General features: G+C 35.2%; 1 protein-coding gene across 1 annotated transcript; it reads right to left on the bottom strand.

The window, feature by feature from the left end:
* Positions 1-5,485: 5,485 nt before the first annotated feature.
* On the bottom strand, positions 5,486-7,741 carry LOC123685383 (zinc finger MYM-type protein 1-like). The gene has a single exon (XM_045625039.1). The coding sequence runs from the start codon at positions 7,739-7,741 to the stop codon at positions 5,486-5,488; it is 2,256 nt and encodes a 751-aa protein (XP_045480995.1).
* Between the last annotated feature and the right edge of the window lie 14,115 nt (positions 7,742-21,856).

Genomic DNA, 21,856 nt, shown 5'->3' with positions numbered 1-21,856 from the left:
TAAATAATTTCTATTTTGAATCATTCATTATGAATTCGATCAAAAAGTTAACGAGAACGTTCGCCTGCTTGAAGTGATGGTATCGATTCCGGAGGAAACTATAGATAGAAACGCCATGCACTGCGAAAAACCAAATTGTGTCTTTAGGTTCTGACAAGAACAGAAATTCCATCAAACTTGTATGAAAAAACCAGAAGGTTGCAAAGCGATAGCTTCAGGCGTTCTGGAGTTATGGCCGAAAGAAGACACAATTTAGTTTTTCAGTGCATCAGTTGAAGAATATCTTTTTTCGGCAATAACTCCAGAACGTCTGGAGCTATCGCTTTGCGACCTTTTGGGTTTATCATACAAATTTGATGAGATTTCTGTTTCTGTCAGAACTTTAAGACACAATTTGGTATTTCGCTGTGCATCAGTTGAAGAATATCTTCTTTCGGCCATAACTCCAGAACGCCTGAAACTAACGCTGTGCGACCTGCAGGTTTTTTCATGCAAATTCAATGGAATTTCTGTTTCTGTTAAGAAAATCCTATCATTACATTTGATATTTCGGAGTAAAATGAACAAAACAATGAACTTCTGACTTAGCGCCCCCTATCGAAAGCAGCAAAAACAAATTTGTCATGAGTATATTTTGTCCTCAATCAACAAGATATTATCTTTCAGACGAGATCTAATTTGCTCAGAAATGTTGAGCCAAACTGAAGTTACAGGCACTTCAATCAGTCAGATTTCTCCCTTTCACCTACCATTATTTGATGTCGTAAAATCGAAAGTGACAATTCGAAAAGAAACAGAATTTTCCAAGGATAACAGTGATGATATTTTATCTCCAACTTCATATGAAACAATTTCAAGTAAAATTCATTTTTCTACTCGACGATAGCTATTACGCCCCCTAGTGGTAGAGGTATGAACTTCAAAACAATTTCCAGTGTATTTTCTTGTACACTTTAGTGGTAAAAATTTTTACCGCAAGTCTCTACGATGAGTGGATCCTGAGATATAGCCGCTTACCTCGCTTATTTGCCCACCCTGTACAAAGGACATGTTCACCGATGTTCTTTCGCTGAAATCTTCTATCCTAAGTCAGAAAATACCCACCTAAAGTGGGCAAGATTCACTTTCAAGCAAAACTGAATATTAATAGACACCATCCTGCCCACACGTTTGCTTTCGTTTGCCCGGAAAGCGTAACAATTGATCAAAAAATCAAGTATATGCTCCAGGGTCGGACCTGCAACGCCTTCACAAGTCTAGTCCACGGTAATGCATCATCAATCTGGCCGAGAACTCATTAATTAGTTGAGGCTAAACATACGAGCTACGTGTGTGGCATCGAACTTGATGAATAACTGAATTTTTGAAAAGTGCCGATGTATACCCATTATCGTTTTATTTATTCCACCGAATTTGCATTAAATAACGCGGTCGCCAAGACTTCAACCGCAGAAGACGTCAATTTCTGGCGTTTTTCCATTAATATTGCAGTATAAAGAGAGCCGGTAGTATTGGGCTACTGTTTAATTGAATCACGTGGTTTGGTATTGCGGGGAATGTCAGAGATTATGGTTTTTAAGTCAAATTCATTTTGAGTCACGCTTCAAACTGCGATGAAAAAATTTTGAGAATCCCTGAGCAGGAGCTTTAGAGCTCTTGTTCGTTGATGTGTTTTCCGATATTTCGATCGAATTTTTGAACTCTCGTTTGCTGAACAGATCGCTCTATCATTTCGTCACAATACATACCTACAATTTTAGAATTTTGAGCCAGAAATAGTCTAGGTGTTGGTTGTAAAAATTTTAAGTTTCAAATTTTATCTTGATCGCAAATCAAATTTCAATACGCACTGGGTCAGAAATGATAAGGAATAAGCCTGAATCATTGCAGACCACTTAGCCATGTATCAACAATGAAATAGACCATGAACTACCTATTACAGGTAACACTGCAAGTTTTATTATACCGGATGAGTCAAAAATGAGTACTGAGCTTTCTGGGGGTGATAGTACATTGAAAAATGAGTATAGTTTGATGAAAAAACTTATAGCTCAAAATTCATATCAAGGGAGATATAGCCTTCTAAAGTTGATGAAATTTAAAAAAAAATTAGTCCTGCTCATACTAATACGATTATTTCTTTTCAAAAAGAATTAATTTCCTCGAATCCGTGAAGTGTGAAAGGAAAAATAATTTAATCAGATATATGGAAAAATGTAGAATTTTGTTGTGTTAAAATTTAACATCTCTTTGCGCTTTTAGTTACTTCGAGGTCTCTACGAGCCAATTATAAAGACCCAGATATCTAATGGTTAAAAGTCTTAAAAATTATCTAGAAAACCAATAATTGCTGGAATTCGAAAATCGACGAATTAAATTTGATGCAGGGGTACGGGCTAGAAAATTGCCACTAATGCGATTCTAGCATTAGGTGTTAACGTTTAACGAAATTGATCTTCGTGGTAGTCCGTAAACATTGTAGATATAGAAAGAAAGAGGGATGAAATATCAAGGAAATTATCATCAATTTTTGTCGGCCAAGATGAAGATTTGATAAAATTGAGTACGATTTTGAACATGAATCCTAACAGCTTTTTGATGTATGGTATCTCTGGCAAAACCTTCATGAATCTGCATGGAACTCCAAACTTCAATATGCTAATTGACGATATAAATATCAACAACCAGAAATAATACAAAGAAACAAACTCGAAACTTAATGTCCCCAACTCCAATAGCTTCACATTGGACACTTGTGTGAACTCTGAAACGTCAATTTCTATATATAATGTATTTATTAAAGAAAATCGCCGCATAAAGATTAACATAACTCCTATTATCATCTGAAATGAGTTACAGATAATCATAGTATTATAATGAATATGAAGGAAACGAAAATGAAAAGAGTACAAACAAATAAAAATTATCAACCTTGTGGAACATACATTATTCTTCAAAATGAGAACCTTGGATAATACAAGACTGAACACTATAAAGAAAAGAAAAAATACGAAAAGACGACTCATCAATGACAAGAAGATGGACCGATCAAATCAATACAAAAACTAGAGAAATCTTTTTATAAAATTACTTGAAACAACTAAAGAAGATTTTTGCAGCAATGAATTAAAAATGCAAAAAGGATACAACAACTATTTCGAAACGAATCAAAACTTTTGATGAGCACGAATTAAGTCAGTATATTTGCACTCCTACAAGTGCAAATACGTAATATACAAGACAAAGACAAAATTCTCAGATACCGCAGGCCATCAATACAACACTGCTCCATAAATTTGTATGCACCAGACAATATCCCTCAGAAAGTGGAACACATGAAAAAATTTACATTTTTTCCAATAAATTAAAACTATTTATTTTATCACATAAAACCGTTTCCAAATAACCTAAGAAAAGGCGTCCTACGCTGACCTGATTAATTAAAGGAAAAAAGTTATCTCTACAGAAGAAATATAATCTAGTGAATTTTTTCTTTCAAATTATTTTAAGAATATAAAATCTTTAAGCAAAATTGGTAGCCTGCTGCCCACTGCAAGAATTGTGTAAAAGGCAGTAAATTCACAAATGCAATTTTCAACTCAGGTATCATCAGCATAAAAAGATCGATATTATATCGAAATGGACACCCCTCTCGAGTCGGTGTGGTCGATCTTTTAACACTCAGCAGCATCCAGTCGCTCAAGACTAACGTTTAAAATTTAAATTACGGCCTAAATTGGGGATGATTGCTGTGGTGATTTACAGATTTGAAATTGAAAGATCTCAATCTTGGCGTGTGGGGTTGCAGATTTCTTGCACGATATCGGCTCTCGGTTTCGTTTTAATTAATACGAAATTGTGGGGTTCGGGGTTAAATTGGTCCGAAAATTAAATTTCGCTCAGCTGCACCTCGAGCGAATAACCTGAACTTATCACAAAGAAGTGTTAATAACTTGATGGGGCATCACCATTGCCATCGATCCGAAAATTGATTGAGATAGGATCCAAATTGGATTAATGTGTTATAGCCGAAATGTTTTAGGTGTCTTAGAGAAAGATTCAAGTGGTTCGATAACGTTTGTGAAAACTGATATTTTTTCCTGAAATTTAACGAAAAATAATGCCGAATATTCTGCCACAGCGCTTTTTCTACCTGGTGGTCTTCACATACTCTCTTTAGAGTAATGATGTAATACTTCACTCAATAAGTGCAAATCCTAATCAGTAAAAACCCATTTTTCCTTAAAAATTCGACTTTAGTTATTCTCATGGTACCTTTAAAATGGGGATTCATCAAGCCAAGTAGCTTGACATTTTAACCAACTACTTGACTTGAAAATCAAACTCGTGAAAAATTACATACTAGAGCTTGACTTGACTTCATTTTAGATATTTATTGCTTGACTTGATATCACCCTACTGGATATTACTTGAGCTTGAAATGCGCGCTTAGACTAAATAAGGGGGATTCCTCGAGCGCCGAGAGACTGAAGCATTCGCCAGTGTAATTTTATTAGTAGTTTTCTCACATTTCTATGAAATCTATTGGTAGATTTTGGTATTTCAGAAATATCATTCAAAACTTGGCCAAAATAACTAAGAATTTTTTATTAACGTTAGCACCTTCAGCTCCTGTTGAAAGACAATTTTCCAGAGCTGCTCTTAGAGTTACAAAAACCCGCAATAAGTTAGGCGACAAATCAATAAGATGCCTCATGTTTCTTAGATCCTGGATGGAAAATTATGACATCAAACAAAGACTGAAGGTTTCTCAATATCCAAAAACTTAATTTTTTTATTATTTTTTTTTTGTTTTGATTTATATTGATTTAATTTATGTTTCTATTTCAGAAAAGTTGTTATTTTCGATTATTTTAGACAATAAGTTTAATGAATTAAAGTTTTTTTCAAGGTTCCCTCCCATTTCATAATTTTTGTATTGATATGACACTACACAATAAAACTTCTAAAAATCATATAGCTTGATATGATTCAACTACTCGATAAATAAATACTTGACTTGACTTGAGATTGAAAAACTACTACTTGACTTGATCTTGACTTGAAATCGTGTCAAGCTCAAGCTGAGTAGCTTGAAAATCAAGCCAAGCCGTGAATCCAGGGCCGTCGAGAGCTTCGGCGGGCCCCGGTACAAACCAAAAATACGGGCCCCCCGATGGTGTTACTTAACCGTATAATCGGTATAATAAGATTAGGATATATGCCTTCTGAAATCAAAATCATTGAACATTGTAATTTTTTTAATGTAGAAGAAATTAGGGAAGGAAAAATAAAAGTTTATCATATTTTTTCTTACATGGACTTTATACTGCTTTATGCAAGTAAAATTATTGGAATTAGAACCTTCCAGAAACATGAATTGGCTTACTAAGTATATACTATAAAGAGTTGAGAAACACAGCTGCACTAAATACTGAAAAAATTAGGTAAAAATTACTTCGAAGACCGCTACAAAAAACACGAATCATTTTATGTGAGCCTTTCGGCATTTTGCAGTAGCAAAATTTGCTATAATTTTAGAAAAATCGCATCTTCTAGCTACTCTTGACTCGATCGATAATAAGCCTAGAGCACTCAATCGTCCCTGAGTCATGGTAGATCTAAGAACATTTTTAATTTTTGAAAGGTGGCTGAAAGACCTTTCGGCTTGGGCTACAGTCACAGGCAAAGTGCAAAATATTCTTAAGGATATCACAATATTTGGAAACAAGGTATCCAATTTTAATTTGTGAATTTCATTCAGAAGATTTAGTGGGGTAAGATCATTCATTTGAAAAGTAGCAGAAAAGATAACCTTGAGGTGCTTGATCTCTTCTGTTAATTTACAATCAGTATCTAAGTGGTACTGAATTTGGAGATTAGTGGCCCTCTCTTCAATGTCTGCATCTTCTAAGTGTAAAAATTTCCATAAGACACTGAACATATGCACAATATTTTTAATTGCTTGGAATCTTGTAGAAATATTCAAAATAACAGCATCTAGAATTGAATAAAATACATTTATTCTGAAGTAATCCTCCCCACTAAGTTCTGATGAAAAATCCTGTTCTGAATTCGTTTCGTCAAAAAATTGCTTTCTTTTGCGTTTCCTCTTCACGGACGTAGGCATTTCGGTTGACATTTCTAAATTTTTTGCTACTTCTCTACATTCATTCAATATTTTCGACCAACTATTTCTTATAATATTAAGATCTTCCAGCAAAGACTTCAAATTTTCGGTTCCAATGTCCAAAGTTATGGATTCCGTTTGAAGAATAACACTTCTATAGTTGATAGCTGTAAGTACTTTCAGCCACGTTGAAGCCATTAAGAGACATTCAAATGATCCCAAATATGATAAAATACCATTCAATTCAACTCGCACTTCTGATGTCAAATTGAGCTCAAATACCTCTAGAATTGCATCCTTTATTCCGGGCAACTTGTTGCAGACCGGTTTGACACTTTCTACTCTAGCTGACCAGCGAGTTGTAGAAAGAGAATGCAGGGATACATCTATTTTATTTTTTAAAATCTCCCACCTGGAAGGACTAGCACTAAATATATTGTACAGCTTTTGGATTATTCCAAAAAATGTAACAGCCTGGGGACAACATTCTGCTGCATGGACACCACATAAGTTCAAACTATGACAAGCACAAGGAGACCATATGGCAAGGGGATTGAGGGCCAGGATCCTTGCCTGCACGCCTTTATATTGTCCGCTCATGTTGCTTCCATTGTCATATCCTTGTCCACGGCAATCTTCTATGCTAATATTGCGCTTTTTCAAATTTTCTAAAATCATGTTTGCTATATCTTCCCCAGTTTTTTTATTACAGTTGATGAATTCTAAAAATCTTTCAAACACTTGGTATTTGCCATCTTCATTCAGCCAGACATAACGTAATATAAACGTTGTTTGTTCGTCATGAGAACTATCAGGGGTAGCATCGACGATTAAAGAAAAATATTTCGCCAGCTTTCTCTCGTTTAAAATTTTTTCCATAACATGTTCAGCACAAAGTGAAATGAATTCATTTTGAATTTCGGCTGAGAGATAGTGTACTTGCATACGTTTCTTAGTTTCTTGAGAATCTTTAACAGCATCTAGATGCTCTGCTAATATGGTATCATAATTTGCTAGCAACTCCAATGTACCAAGAAAATTGCCATTGTTTGGATTACCAATCAAACTAGATGATCCTCTTAATGCTAGTCCTCTTTCAGATAAAAATAGAATCACTTGAAGAAATCTTTGCAATAGTTCTTTCCACTTCTCTTTCTCTTTTTCTAAAGATTTCAATACTAAGTTATCGATATTCTTTTTATTGAAAATATTTTGTTCTATACCCCGCCACTCTAGGTATGATGATCGATGACCGATACTATTTTCATGTTCAGGAATTCTGTTATACAATTTTCTGTAGAAATTTGTAGGACTCCAACCATATTCAGTTACAAACCGAGAAGAATGTTGTGACCTTGTTGCTTTATTGAATAACCTACAGGGAAAACAGAACAGTGCTTGCCTCGAGGAAGTTAGCCAGTCTCTTGATACAACCTCCCCATTTTTCATGTTTAAATTTAATAGATATTTGGGAAATGGCATTCCGTTGCTATCAGGAGGAAGTTGTGATGGAATGGGTTCAGGTCCTTTTCTCACAGCTTCTTCAATAATGACGGGAGTAACGTTTCTCAAATTTCCTATATCGAAGTGTACTCCACTATCGATATTCATATTTATCTTGATTGCTATCAACTTTAACTGCGTTTGAAATGATTCCACTTCGTAGGAGATCATCGTTTTGCCCAACAGAACTACTGGAAATGGGGCTTGAAGGTGAAGGTACAGGACCAGGCGATGATATATTGGAGGTTTCTGAAACTTCATCACAGGTTTCATTCACTTTTGAAATGCCTGGAGTTACTTTTGAGGTAGTAAACCCAAGGTTTTCAAGAGTTCTTCTTCCTTTTCTCATGTGCTCCAACTTCTGCTGTTGCTCTTTACGTTTTTGGGAGCCAGATTTATGATGATAACTCATCTATTAAAATAAATTGATATTTATTAGACAACCATCTTCGTTTTCGGTGAGTTTATTTAACTGAAAAGGCGCTTTTCACATTTCATTCAGTTCCACATTTTAAAATTAGTAGGACACTTTGGTTTGTTTAAGTAATACATACTATACTGCAAACTGCATGAAAAACAACCATCTCATAATGAATTTTTTTGGCAAAATCAAATAAATGTAGAGCATGAAGTGTGAAGTAGTACGAGATCCGGCTGCAGAATTACTGCACTCATCGGTTTTCTGCTAGGGGAAGAAAAAAAAAGAAGCTTGTATTTTCTATTTTTTTTCGGAACAAAATCCGTTCACTTGTTTTTTTTTAATGAAATATCGTCTATATCACAGATTTCAACTATATATCAGTATCAAAATACAAATTTTTGCATCCTCATCTGAATGAACGCCCCCGGATTTTCGATCAAAAAACGCTGCATAGGGCCCAAAAATGGACAAAAAAATTTGGTTTCGACCAATGCGGTTGTAAAATTTTTGCTGAATACACTGATTCTATTCTCACTGGGAATAACTGAAGACCCCAGTATCAGAATTCAGATTTTCCACCTGTGCGCGACATAATTTCACCGTTTCCAGACTTTTGAACCATCCGGTATATTCTCCTTATTATAAATAAACATAAAAATTTGGTTTTCAGCAAGAAACCGAAGAGCGCAATAATACTACAGTACTACAGACGGATTTTGGACTAAAGGTAATGAAAATGGTATTAAAGGTATCAGCTTCAAAGATTTCTATGTGTACGGAAATATGACGTTCATTTGCACGCGTCAAAGTATAAAGTTCTGACGTTCATTGAAACAAACTCACCCGTTTTATGTATGCTTTATGCTTTTGCTGAATACTGATGTGTCTTACCTTCATTCAGATTATTCCAAACAACGTACTTCACAAAACACACTAACGATAATCCAATATCCAATCAATATGATTATGAACTCGGAGAAATATTCACTAATAGAATAGCAAGCAACGAATTCGGTTGACAACAATGACAATGAACATCGATCAGGTCAGGGATTCCCCGAAAATTCAGTAAACGAAACGATCTACGTTGAATTGACGATAGGGGCGGGAACGTGACCAGAGCGTAGAGCTGAAGCGGGTCAATACTTTAGGCAATGTTGTACTGATTTATGTATTCAAGATTGCCTATGTAGGCTATCTAATAGCATGGACAATCTTGAATGTTTACATTGTTGTTTTATAAGATTGAAAGGAATCACACAATCTTCATCAGTTCCATTTTTTTTATGTAATTATAAATATCAATGAAAAAATTCTTGTTGCTGGAGCTCGAGCCCGGGCCCCCCATGAGCCCGGGCCCCGGTAATTTGTACCGGCTGTACCGCCCTCTCGTCGGGCCTGCGTGAATCCCTACTTTCGAAAGTATTACCTGGGATCTAGTGCTCCTCAAATTTTTCAGTAACTTTTCTGTAGAAAAATTCCTCTTTGCCTTCTCTAAAACCATATGATATGCTAATTTTGAATGCAAATCTACAGGATGGTATTTTTTTGAATAGGACCGCTTTTTTCCTTCAGAACTTTTTCTTTGGTGGACCACTGGTAGTTTAAAAAAATGTGAAGGGAAACTTTGGTCTAGTACTACAATTTTTGGTTTATTGTAGTTTTATCTTATCTTCTACCGATTTCGAGAAAAAAATTTCAAACTATTCTCTAGTAATACTGAGGAAAATACAAATCAGTATGAGATCTAGTTAGTAAGCAGTGATGAATAAGTTGATTATAAATTTTGGAACTACTACTACTACTTATTTACCCAATCTATAACAAAGATTAATAAATATTCCATAAACGGTTCCACAAAAAAGTAGGACTACAAGAAACACTCTGTATCACGAAAACAAAGCTTTTGCGGGTTCATGTTTATGGGACATTTTTTCCTTATAATAACACAAGAAATATCTCATTTTCCTTTGTACCTCCAATTCAGGAACACCTTGTATACTCTTTTTCTTCTAATGTCAAAATGAAACCTCTTATTGGTGAACCCTCTGGTGGTATGTACAATTTTGATGAAATCAGGTAAAGGTATTCAGATTGGATTAAGAATTCTGGCATAGGGAGTTCAGGTCTTTTGATGATACAATAAATATACGTTGAGTTTTCATAAATAAAAGTTTTTTAGGAGATATTGACACACCGATTTGCCGAATATTTTCAATCGACTCAGGTGTTTTCGTAATCATCAGTTCATAACAATTGCGAATACTTACTTTGGTCGTTAACACCTATCGAGAAGTCAGTTTCAACTGGGGCTATCTTCGATCGGATCATCAGGGTAATCACAAGACATCGTCATCATCATCATCGAAGGCACCAAGCGAAGTTGAGCAAACCGCCTGTACGTGTCGCGACGGGATATGGGACAATTTACATAAATTTCGAAAAAAATGTCTACCCGTTACCGCGGAGTGAACACTGGCGGCGCAAATCATTAAAAAGACAAAATTTTACAACACTTTTGGCGAAGTTGTCAATGACGATAATTGCGTAAGGTCCAAAGAGGAGATTTCCTTGTGCCGCCGGCCCAGAGCTAAAAGGTAATTGAGGCGCAATTTCATCGAGAAATTCTGCCGGATTCTGTATACCCTCAACATTGCAATTTGTCTTGTGATTGCTTTCGTTTGAGACCAGATATAGATCAGTAGGTGAGGAGTATTTGCACCTTGAGTTGATTATTATCGCATGAGAGTGTGAAGCTGGGAAGACGCTTCAGTGCCACCGCACTATTACATCATTATGATTCGTATGGAGAGAGCTGCTAATTATATGACAACTGATTTAGATCTCTCAAGTTGTTTTAAAAATCATGGAAAAACTGATGATCAAATTCATTTTGATGAAACCAAAATTCTATACTGAATTTTTTATCTGTATAAGATTGGCACATCTTTCGGTAACAATATCATCTCAGATCATTTTTTGTGGAAATGAAGGACCAGACAACTGAATGTATGAAAAATGGTGAAAGGTTTATTTCAAATGTAAGTTTTGTTTATGTTGATCTTTATACCCTCAATGAGAAAAGCTGATCAACAGACTCTGGTCAAAGCTGGTTCCCAAGGTTATCTCTAAGATTTTTATGAAGAAACTGGGTAATAAACTAATGCGAAGAAAGGCAGAATTGAGAGGTAAAAATGCATCTTTTGGGTGGAAGACGTCAATGTGAAGAGCAGTTTGTTATAGTAATAATAGCCTTATTGTCCACCTGTTTAACTCATTCACAGGACAATGCGAATATAAAATACAAAAAATAACAAAGGATAGCATAGAAACAAAATAAAAGCACAAACATTTTGTATGGTCTAAGATACATTCTCTGAAAAATAATGAATGGACTAGTTTTCATTTTTTTGTTAAGGATCAATTCGGAAAATTTAAGTAAAATGAAACAAAAATGTGGAAGAATTATTGAAATATCTGTAGAAATGAAAAGTTATGGGACTTTGAAGTTGCGCTTGGAAGAATAATTTCATAGTCTAGTGTGTGACGTCACGCCACTTACACGAGGCCACTGGTATTCGCAAAGTGCTTACGAATTCATTGGTGTACAATCACTTGTGCCGTTCGTGTCGTGTTTTGTTCGTTACACGATGGCTGAAATAAAAAAAAAACCTTCAAATATTGTATTGTGCCTATGTGTGCAAGCACGACAATTAAAAACCCCAATAAATTGTTTTTTCATATACCAAATGACATGAATCAAAGGAAGAAGTGGTGCAAATTAATGAGGCGTGACTTAATTGAACCTAAAACTACTTCATATGTTTGTGAAGATCATTTTGATGTGAGCACCTATCAGTACTAGCTGTCTATTTCTGATAATAAAAATACTAAGGTGTAAGTTGGTTTGAAATAAGTTATTGAGTAAAAATAACTTTGTCCTTTCACGAAGCCTTCTTCCATTATGGTGACATAAAAACAAAACTCGAGTTAAAACTACACTGTAAAACTACAAACGGCGCGAGAGCCTTGGCGCGGCTAAGTATTTAAACGTAATTTATGGTCTAGCGATCACAGGAAGTGGCGTGACGTCACAGACGAGTCGGAGACCAAAGACGTTCTGCGCTAAAATACGTAAATTCAAATAATCTATTTCTCAGTCCTTTATTGATGGATTTTCAAAATGTTTTCACTGATTTATCAGTTTTGCTCGATATTTTAATTCTATCGTGTCAAATATAGTATTATCAACATCACTAAACTAGTCCATTCGAATTTTGTTTGGCTGGTTTTCGGTTTTTGACCATTTGAAGAACTACTGCGTTAACTAATACGATACAATCATTGGTTATATTGAGTTCCACTCACGATATTCCTGAGATTCCTCCAACCTAAAACGGTCCTTAGAGGAAATTTGCATACCCCATTCATGGTCATTAAACCGCTGAGCATACGTGTAAATCGTCATTATTTCAGATGAAATTACCAATCACTATAAATAACAATTAAGGAGTATGAAGACATGTTATTATTCTGATGGCCTCTTTCTTCGTCGCAGAAGACGCTGTTCGTTAAGTTACCGATCACTAAATTTGAGGAAAGTATCTGTTGGCGATATAAGTTTTCGAGAAAATAGCAGGTAGCCATCAGAATCCTGATGAATAATGGTCAAACCACCGATTAGCGTGAATTATTCTGTGTGCGTACATCAATTTCGGAAGCATTTTCCAAATTGAACGAATGTTAATCCACCATAAAATATGGCCACCTAATTGGGTATGCGATTCAAGCAATGAAATATGTTCATACAAAATATTCAGGAGGTTAAGGAGGAAAAATTAAATTTTGACGCGATATTCATCATTCGCACATACCTTTGAGGTCATCGAAAATAATTGAAATAATTTATGAAAGGTTGTTCTATGGAACTGGACGTTATCATTCATTACCCTAACGGTCTCATTTTGATATAACTGAATTTGCAGATTTCAATGAATATTTCACATACTTCTTATTGTGAAGGAACCATAAAATATTAAATGTGGACACATTAGCATTCAATAATTTAATTTAACTCATACAATATACATCGTCAAAAGTCTTGGTCGCCCTATCACCTCTCAACTTGTTGAATGTAACATAACAATTTTTTATGTGTGGAATCTTTACTATTTAATAACTCAAATGAAAACAATAAACCAGCAAAAAATGTTTCTTGTTCGGGAGAATACAGGTGTATTCGAAGTTAATCAGTTTTCAGAGAATTATGAGAGTATTGTAATACTGAGAATAATCCGTGGAAAATGCCAGAACATCCAATTCCTCAGTTTGACCAGGTAGTAGGTCTACATAATGAAGCTTTGTCGAACCACCAGATTGCGCAATGTTTTAATTTTCCACGGACTTCAGTAAGGCGCATAGTGTCTCTTCTCTGTGTCGACCCAGAGTAACATCAGCAAGGGAAGACCATTATATCGCAAATTTTACTCGAAGGAATCGAATGGTATCTGAAACAGCCCTTCGAAGTAATTTTTTGAGGACCTATAGACGGGAAGTCTCAACCAGTACCATAATGAGACGGTGCATTCCTCAAATTCAAGGCCAAGAAGACCTTTACGAGTACCTCGGCTATCAGCTGGACATAGAGCTACCCATCGGCAATGGGCAGAACACCACAAAGACTGGCTTTCACCACAATGACACAACGTACTTTTTTCGGACGAGTCACGATTGGGTTTACAAAGTGATAGTCAACGAGAAAGGGTTTGGAGAGATCCAGGAGACTAGAGCGACTCAATTTCACCCGGGAAGTTGTACTCTTTCAAGGCGGATCAATAATGTGCTGGGGGTATAATATTCGTTCGTCTTACCCCTTTTATTATCATTTAACGAACAATACCTGGTACCATTCACGTTGAAAATATCATTGAACCAATCATTGTTCCTCTGCGCAACGAATTTGGGAATAATTTCATTTATCAGGATGATAACGCCCCATCACACCGAACACAAAGGGTTCAAAACATTCTTCAAAAGAACAAGATCCAGAGAATGAACTGGCCAGCAAACTCACCAGACTTGAATTCAATTGAGCACGTATGGGATTACTTAGGGATAGCAATATCCAATCGCCAAAACCCACCTTTAACTTTTCAGCAATTGAGTTTAGTCCTTCAGGAAGGATGGAACGATATGCCTGAAAATTTCATTAACGACTTGATTCGTGGGATGCCTAGGCGTATTTGGCAGTTCCTGTATAAAGCAAAGAGTAACAAACAAAGATTTTCCATCGAATATATTGCAGTTGAAATAGAGGAAAATATTCATCTCATTTCCAGAACATAGATTTTTAATTCTTGAGAAACCTAAGAGGACAAGACATTTGACGATGTGTGTATCTCCACATGTTGGCTTAAGGTCCATGTTAGGTGGAGTATTTACCAGTTCTGCAGATAGCTGCACTAAAGTTATTCCTTATCAGTGAACCTGAAGAATCGATAACATGTAATCGATAGCAAGCAAGGGACGATTACCTCAAGATAATTAAGTGGAGGCTTAGCTTTCATGAAGTGATAATCCTTTTAATCAGATTATAGAAATATTCGTGTATTGGAATACTAATAAAGTCCTTAACGAATCCATAAAAGATACAAGGTTCTACTGCTAAAATCAACCAATTTATCCACCAATTTATTCGCTCTCAATACAGGTGGTCCAAATAAAAATAACCCCATAATAATATCATCGTCATTGTCGATTTTTTCCGAACGATTTCAGAATATGTTGAAAGATCTTTCGATTACGTGAAAACCATTTCGCCTTTACAACGTATCTGCTGAAGGCTACTGTGGAATTCTGCTATGGTGGATTAATTCAATGGATGATTATGATAATGAGAACCGATACACCGATTGCCAGATTAAAAATCTGTTTTACGCTCATGAGATTTGGTTGATGGAAAAATAGTGGTAATTAGTTGATTACGATACTATTTAGGCTTTGCATCAGTTGGAGTGAGGTGAGTGGACTTGAAAAAAACACAGAGGAATTCTCTCAAAGAGCAAATACTGAATTTGGTAGTAAAGAAATATGTTATTCCTTCGATCATAATCTTTCTTATGAGAAATAACTCCCCAGAAAAAATTATAAATTTCCCGATTGACCCTTGATGGCTGATATAAAAAGATTTGTACCATTCACATATAAAACATAATGATATTTAATTAGATAACCATTAACTAAAATATCATCATTTGTACCATTGCAATTCAAGAACACAAATGTATTCTCGAATCAATGCAATATATTTCAAGTGATGGGGTTTCAGGTGAAGTAAGAAAATATTTTCTCTTAACATCTTTATTCATAGGTAGGTATCTCTCTCCCGAATGATTCAGCCCTTCAAATTAAGGGTAGAAAGAATAATTGAATAAAATAAAAGAATCGTAAATTAAATTGTCATCATCATTTTAGATGATAGTTGAGAACCTGCTCGATAATTTTAACAAAAGTCCTTTATTTTATTCGAGTGGTCAGGGTGTGATTATAATTCGGTTGACTACAAAGGAAATTTACATTTTCATAAGAAAATTAAGATGTAAATTACTCATTGACACATTTCTTTGAATTAATTTTTTCAACATTAACTTTTGGGACATAATAATATTTTATGATTCAGAATATTTTAGAGTTTTTTTTTGTCCGCTTTGATATTTGATATAATTTTGGACTAAGAGTAACTATTGTCTCTTGATAACTCTCACATTAGTTTGGAGAAATCTCATACTTTAAACATAAAGGCTACAGGGCCATCAGGCGTTCCTGAAAATTAAATAATATAGAATGTTTTCAAAAAATTGTGTTGATATTTAACATGTACATGATAACTCCTTAAATGGGTTAAATCAATTTTTCCAATGATTTTTATATTTTGTTTTCGGAGGAACGTATGTAACGGGTGTTTTTTTTTCGAAGTATATAACTTTAAGTTGGCATTACTGTTCAAGATGGCGACTGATTTAACAGCTGTCAAGTGATTTATTCTCAGTTTGGTTTGGCAATTCATAATGAATAGACTCACGCCTGAACAACGCTTGCAAATAGTGCAATTATATTTCGAAAATAATGGTTTTGTGCGGAATACGCATCGCGAACTAAGTCCATTTTATTTTGTTTAGCGATGAAGCGCACTTCTGGTTGAATGACTACGTCAACAAACACAACTACCGCATTTGGAGTGAAACTAATCCTTAAGTGTATGTCGAAACACCGTTACATCCAGAAAAACTGACTGTTTGGTGCGCTTTATGGGCTGGTGGAATAATTGGTCCGTACTTCTTCAAAACCGATGATGGCCAGAACGTTACAGTCAATGGTGATCGGTATAGAGCCATTCATTCCTGAATTGAACAACCATGATGTCCAGGAGCTGTGGTTCCAACAAGATGGCGCAACATGTCACACAGCTCGTGCCACAATCGATTTATTGAAAGACACATTTGGTGACCGCCTAATTTCACGTTTTGGACCTGTGAGTTGGCCTCCAAGATCTTGTGATTTAACACCGCTAGACTACTTTCTGTGGGGCTATGTAAAGTCATTGGTCTATGCGGATAAGCCACAAACCCTCGACCATTTGGAAGACAACGTTCGCCGTATTATTGCCGATATACGGCCACAAATGTTGGAATAAGTCATCGAAAATTGGACGTCCAGATTGGACTACATCCGAGCCAGCCGTGGCGGTCATATGCCAGAAATCATATTTGAAATGTAATGCCACAAGATTATCTTACGTATAAATAAAATTCATGTCAATCGAATAATCCATCGTTGTTTTATTGCAATTCAAAGTTCAATAGCTCTAAAAAAAACACCCTTTATATTCTTCTACATTTTCAAGTTGTGTGGCGTCAATGTTAATGTGTTCTGTGGTGTTGTTGATAAGTTTGGTCTTCGAAATATTAATTTTCAAACCGACTTTTTTCAGAGCATCACTAAGTTGTTTTAACATCTCGCTCAATTCCTGCATGTTGCTACTTATTACGACGTCCTAATAATAAATAACTATTTCAATTGATTTTATTATTAGATCAACGCGTTTCCACGGTCCAGATTCTCCCACATTCCCACCCCTTCCACTCCCCTCCTTATCAGGAGCATCTTTCGACTTCACGCAATCATTATTCAAATTCATTCGCACAATGTTGCTGGTCGTTACTGGAGTTAACATAAAAACCAGCGGATCTCGTCTAAAAACTAGTCGTAAACAAACCAGTTAACTAGACGTTCGTCCTAAGCTTCGGCTTTGGAGTAAAAACGAGTCTGCGCTTTTTTCCATCTCTCATTCATGAATTCTGCTGGACGGTGAAGAAAGTTGAATGCGTCTTCGAGTGAAGAAAAAAAAAGATTCAATTGCTTATTGGTGGTAGGCAATTATCGAGCGGTTGTTAGTTGGTTTATTGTCCAAGCTTATCATTAACACCTTTCGGTGTTTTGTCGGCTTTTCTTCACGGTGGGGTTGGCATCATCAACGTGGTTTTTCGAACAATGGATTGACAAAACGTCAATTTTACAACTCACCACCCCTTTATACTTGGAAGTAAAATTGAGATTCAAATATGATGCAAGAACTCAAATTGCCCAACCTCAATAGAAAAAATATACAGGGTGTTTCCAAATTAGACGTGAACCTTGGAAGACGTGTTAGTATGAGTTATTTGATGTCTCACATCACTTCATTTTTCGTCAATTTTTTCTACCTTGACCCAATTTGATTTAATTCTAGATTATTTTCGTGGCCAGCGATAAGTCCGGATCTAACACCGTTAGAATACGCTCTATTAGTGTGACGTCACACACCGCCATTTTTGGTTGTCCTGTCAGTGTTCGGAATCCAAACAAATAAATTGTCATTCAAATTAGTACGGTGTCGTTGATGGAATTGGCTTATTTCATAAATAAGAGTCTTTGAGGAACGAATTCGGTATTAATTGATAGACAGCAGGAACGAGGTTAATACCAGTAAGTTTGAATCCTGTATCATTCCCCAAATTTTTTTTTTTTTTAATCAAATTCAACAATCAAATTTCCTGAAATGAAATCTAAAAACAATATTAGTTCGGCAAAATTTATAGCAAGGCTTCTTACGTTCGTGTGAAATATTTTAAAGTTTTCTAATAAATGTATATTCTTAAGATCAATGACTTTATCAATGGTTTTTGTGACAAAATTTTCATCTTGGTAGTCCCTACTAATAAGATTCATAATTTCCAATATTTTCACAAAAGGTCGGGCTACAATTCAGATATAAAATTCAGAGTATCACCTGAAATTCCGATAGATGGTACAAAGTAAATTAAACACAAAAAGTATCAAGCGAAAAAAAAAAGCCAACCAATACAAGAAGAAGAATTAATAAATGTTTTGTTAAGGATAAATGAATTTCAATTTTTCTAAATTATCTTTAAGTCAAATATACTGAATATCGTACTCATTCTGATGACGACCATTATTTTAGTCAGTAGGTACAGACAGGGTGTCCCAAATTCAATGCTCACTGAAAGCATCTCGAGAACTATAAGACTTTATATGATACTCATAAGAGATAATAGAGAGATTTCGTGTTTTTTAAATGGGACACCCTATATTTTTCAACGTAGTTTTTTAGCCGCAGATTTTTCGAAAAGCATTGAGATATTGAACTTTTCGACTTAATCGTTTCAATGCGACACCTATGATTTAAATTTTGGCGGAATCGACAATGCACATAAGCATTATTTTTTACTCTACCAACCGATCCGAAAGTGATGAAACACGATACCACCTCTATCTCTGAAACGTTGATTAATTTTCAATTATCTGTTATGAGCATGATATGAACCATCAAAATTTCGAAAAAAACGTTTTAAATTTTTTCGAATATCTTGAACAGTAACCAAGATATACCGAAATATTTGAAACGGTCAATTTTCAGGGACCTCTGTAACTCGACAACAAATCAAGATATCTTTCTGAGATCTTATCATTTCGAAAAAAGAGATCGAGTGTTTTTTTTTCTTTAAATATTGAAGTTCTTGAACAGATTCCAGCGAGCATCGAATTTGAAACACCCTGTACATATTTAATTAATTCCACCTATAATTGAGATTATTCATTTCCTCTGAATTACATTTCTGATTATCCCAGAAGCCATACGTAACTTCACGAAAGCTCCTGGGTGTCCTGAATGATCTTGCACATTCTGAAAGCCCAACCCTTCCATGAAAGAAATATTGAATTAGTCCATCACAAACGAGGCGCTGCGGTACCGAAAGGAGACATTGAAAAGATGCCTACAAGATATCATTTGTGTTATGGTACACCGCTAACAAGGCACCATTAGTTCTCCGATCAAACCATAGTCTATTGTGCCATTATGAGTATCATGGATGGTACAGCAAATCGGTTCTCAATAAAAAAAAATCGAATAATAGAAGGAGAACGAATGGGTAATGTTTTGACTGAGGCTTTTGTACGAACCGCTATTTTACGCTTTCTCACGTAATTTACCCTTGTAATCATATGGAGGGTGTTTTACGGTTAAGCAGATGAATGACGGTATCGAAAGGCAATTTCTCTCCAATCAGGAATCAGATTGGAAGTTTTGGCAGAAGATCCAGACGTTCTGAACAATAGGAAGGTCAGGTTTAAAACACCTAGAAGGGTAAGAAAGAAATTAAGGAGAAATGATTGAGTCTCAAGTAGAAAAGCACTGATACCCAAATAGAAGATACACAGGGTGTTTCAAATCAAGTTATTATTGATGCTACGATGTCGGTTAAATGGGCAAACTAGTAGCATTTTTAGTGGTCTTCTCGATGCCGAAAACAAAACAAAAATTGACAGTCGCGTTGTCATAATATTTCATAAAATGATATTTTTTTCAATGGAACATCCTATAATTTTTTATGCATTTCGATTCGTTATAACATTCTCTACAACAAAGCTCATATCACCTTTCTAACATGAAAAAAAAATAAAATGAGCGACTTATTTTGAAATATTTATTTCTTTCACTAGTACAAAAAATTTATTTGTTTTGGCGAATGAACATCATGATTGTCCAAACAACCATTTTTTGTACTTATACGAATGACAATATTTTGTTACTTATAGAAGAAGAAAAAAGTGCGCTAGGATGTGAACTCGTGAAACCCGTGATTATCATGTAGCACCATTCAATCGACACCACTAAGCTATTTGATATTAATAGAGAAAACGTTCATTTCCATCTTAAAGCCATTCAGCTAGCCGCATTCATTTTGTGAATCAATTGTGTCAATAGAAGGGCCCAAATATGTGTAGCATTTCACGTATGCCTACTTATGCGTTTCGTCCCTGGCACACACACCGGACTCATCAGTGTGACTATGGTATAATTGTGTGTACCGTGTCACAGACGCTTAGGGAATTTATTATTATCGGGAGCCGCCGGGACTCGAACCCGGGACCTTGTTGCATCTCGGTGAGTGAGAACACAGTGAGAAGCTGCCACATATGTGTTCAACAAGAAGGCGGTGTTTTTGATCATTCACTCGATATTTTAAAGCGTTTTATTAAATCAGTTTGTTATAAATGTCTCCTATTAATAGAATTTTCTTATTTTCACCTTTACGAAAAAAGTCAAATCAGCTTTGGTGTTGAGAATGTTATTACGAATCGAAATGCATGAAAAAATATAGGGTGTTCCATTGAAAAAAATATCATTTTATGAAATATCATGACAAAGCGACAGTCAATTTTTTGTTTGTTTTCGGCATTGAGAAAACCACTAAAAATTCTACTAGTTTGCCCATTTAACCGACATCGTAGCATCAATAATAACGGAATTAGCAATGGTGCCGACTTAATTTGAAACTCCCTGTATACCGTGTTTGCTTTGTAGTATGTAGTATGGTTCTGGTTGGCGCGAGGCTCTAAATTGTCAATTTACATCCAAATGAAAATTTTAATTTCGATGAAATCTGCAGTTTTAAAATTGCCTTTTTTTTGTTACCTAGTAATCTTTATATAACATTGCGTATTTTAATCCCAAAATTTCGTTTTTTTTTTAGTTCATTTAGTTCAACAAGGATTATGATAAGGATATGATAAAAAAGAATCAATGATACCGAATAAAACTTTCTACAGCACATTGGAAAATAATATAGGGGCCCACCCCTCAGTAGAACAATGCAAACCAATGTTGATTAGAAAGATATATTTCAACCCTGACTAAGGGGTTAAGATATTGAGATATCAGACATGAGTCGATAGTTTTAGATCGGGAACCTAATCAGATATGACTGAATTTATATCTACCCCTACAACGGAGGGGTAGATCCAATTAAGGCATTACGGGGAGATACCCTATTGTCTCTGATTTTATCGGACATGATCAATAGGTCGAAGTAAAATAGAACATGATTTCATTTTGTTGAAACAAATTCAAGTCAGGTAAGACATTGCGTTCGTGATTTTGTAGAGAATTATGGTTGTAAAATGGTATCAGACGTCCATCTAAGCTGTTAGAAATACTGGTAAAGTCACCGATGAGGATTTAGGCAGAAATCGATAACCAAAATCTTCTACCCAAAAACGGAAGATAATTTTTCGAATATTTTCATTCAATAATAACTCGGTGTTTGAATTTAAAATTTTCAAAGATACTCAACTGCAAAATTTCGATATTCGAAATCATTCGCCACACATTCCGTTTAAATTGTTTGTCAATATATGAGACATCAATTTTATCATAAATTGGTTTGTATAAAATTTCAGTA

This window comes from Harmonia axyridis, chromosome 7, assembly GCF_914767665.1.
Source record: "Harmonia axyridis chromosome 7, icHarAxyr1.1, whole genome shotgun sequence".
Lineage (NCBI taxonomy): Eukaryota > Metazoa > Arthropoda > Insecta > Coleoptera > Coccinellidae > Harmonia > Harmonia axyridis.
This window is presented reverse-complemented; position numbering and strand designations above follow the sequence as displayed.

Bases quoted from the DNA above. Each gene is read 5' to 3' on its own strand.
- LOC123685383 (XM_045625039.1), bottom strand. From the start codon at position 7,741: ATGAATATCGATAGTGGAGTACACTTCGATATAGGAAATTTGAGAAAC.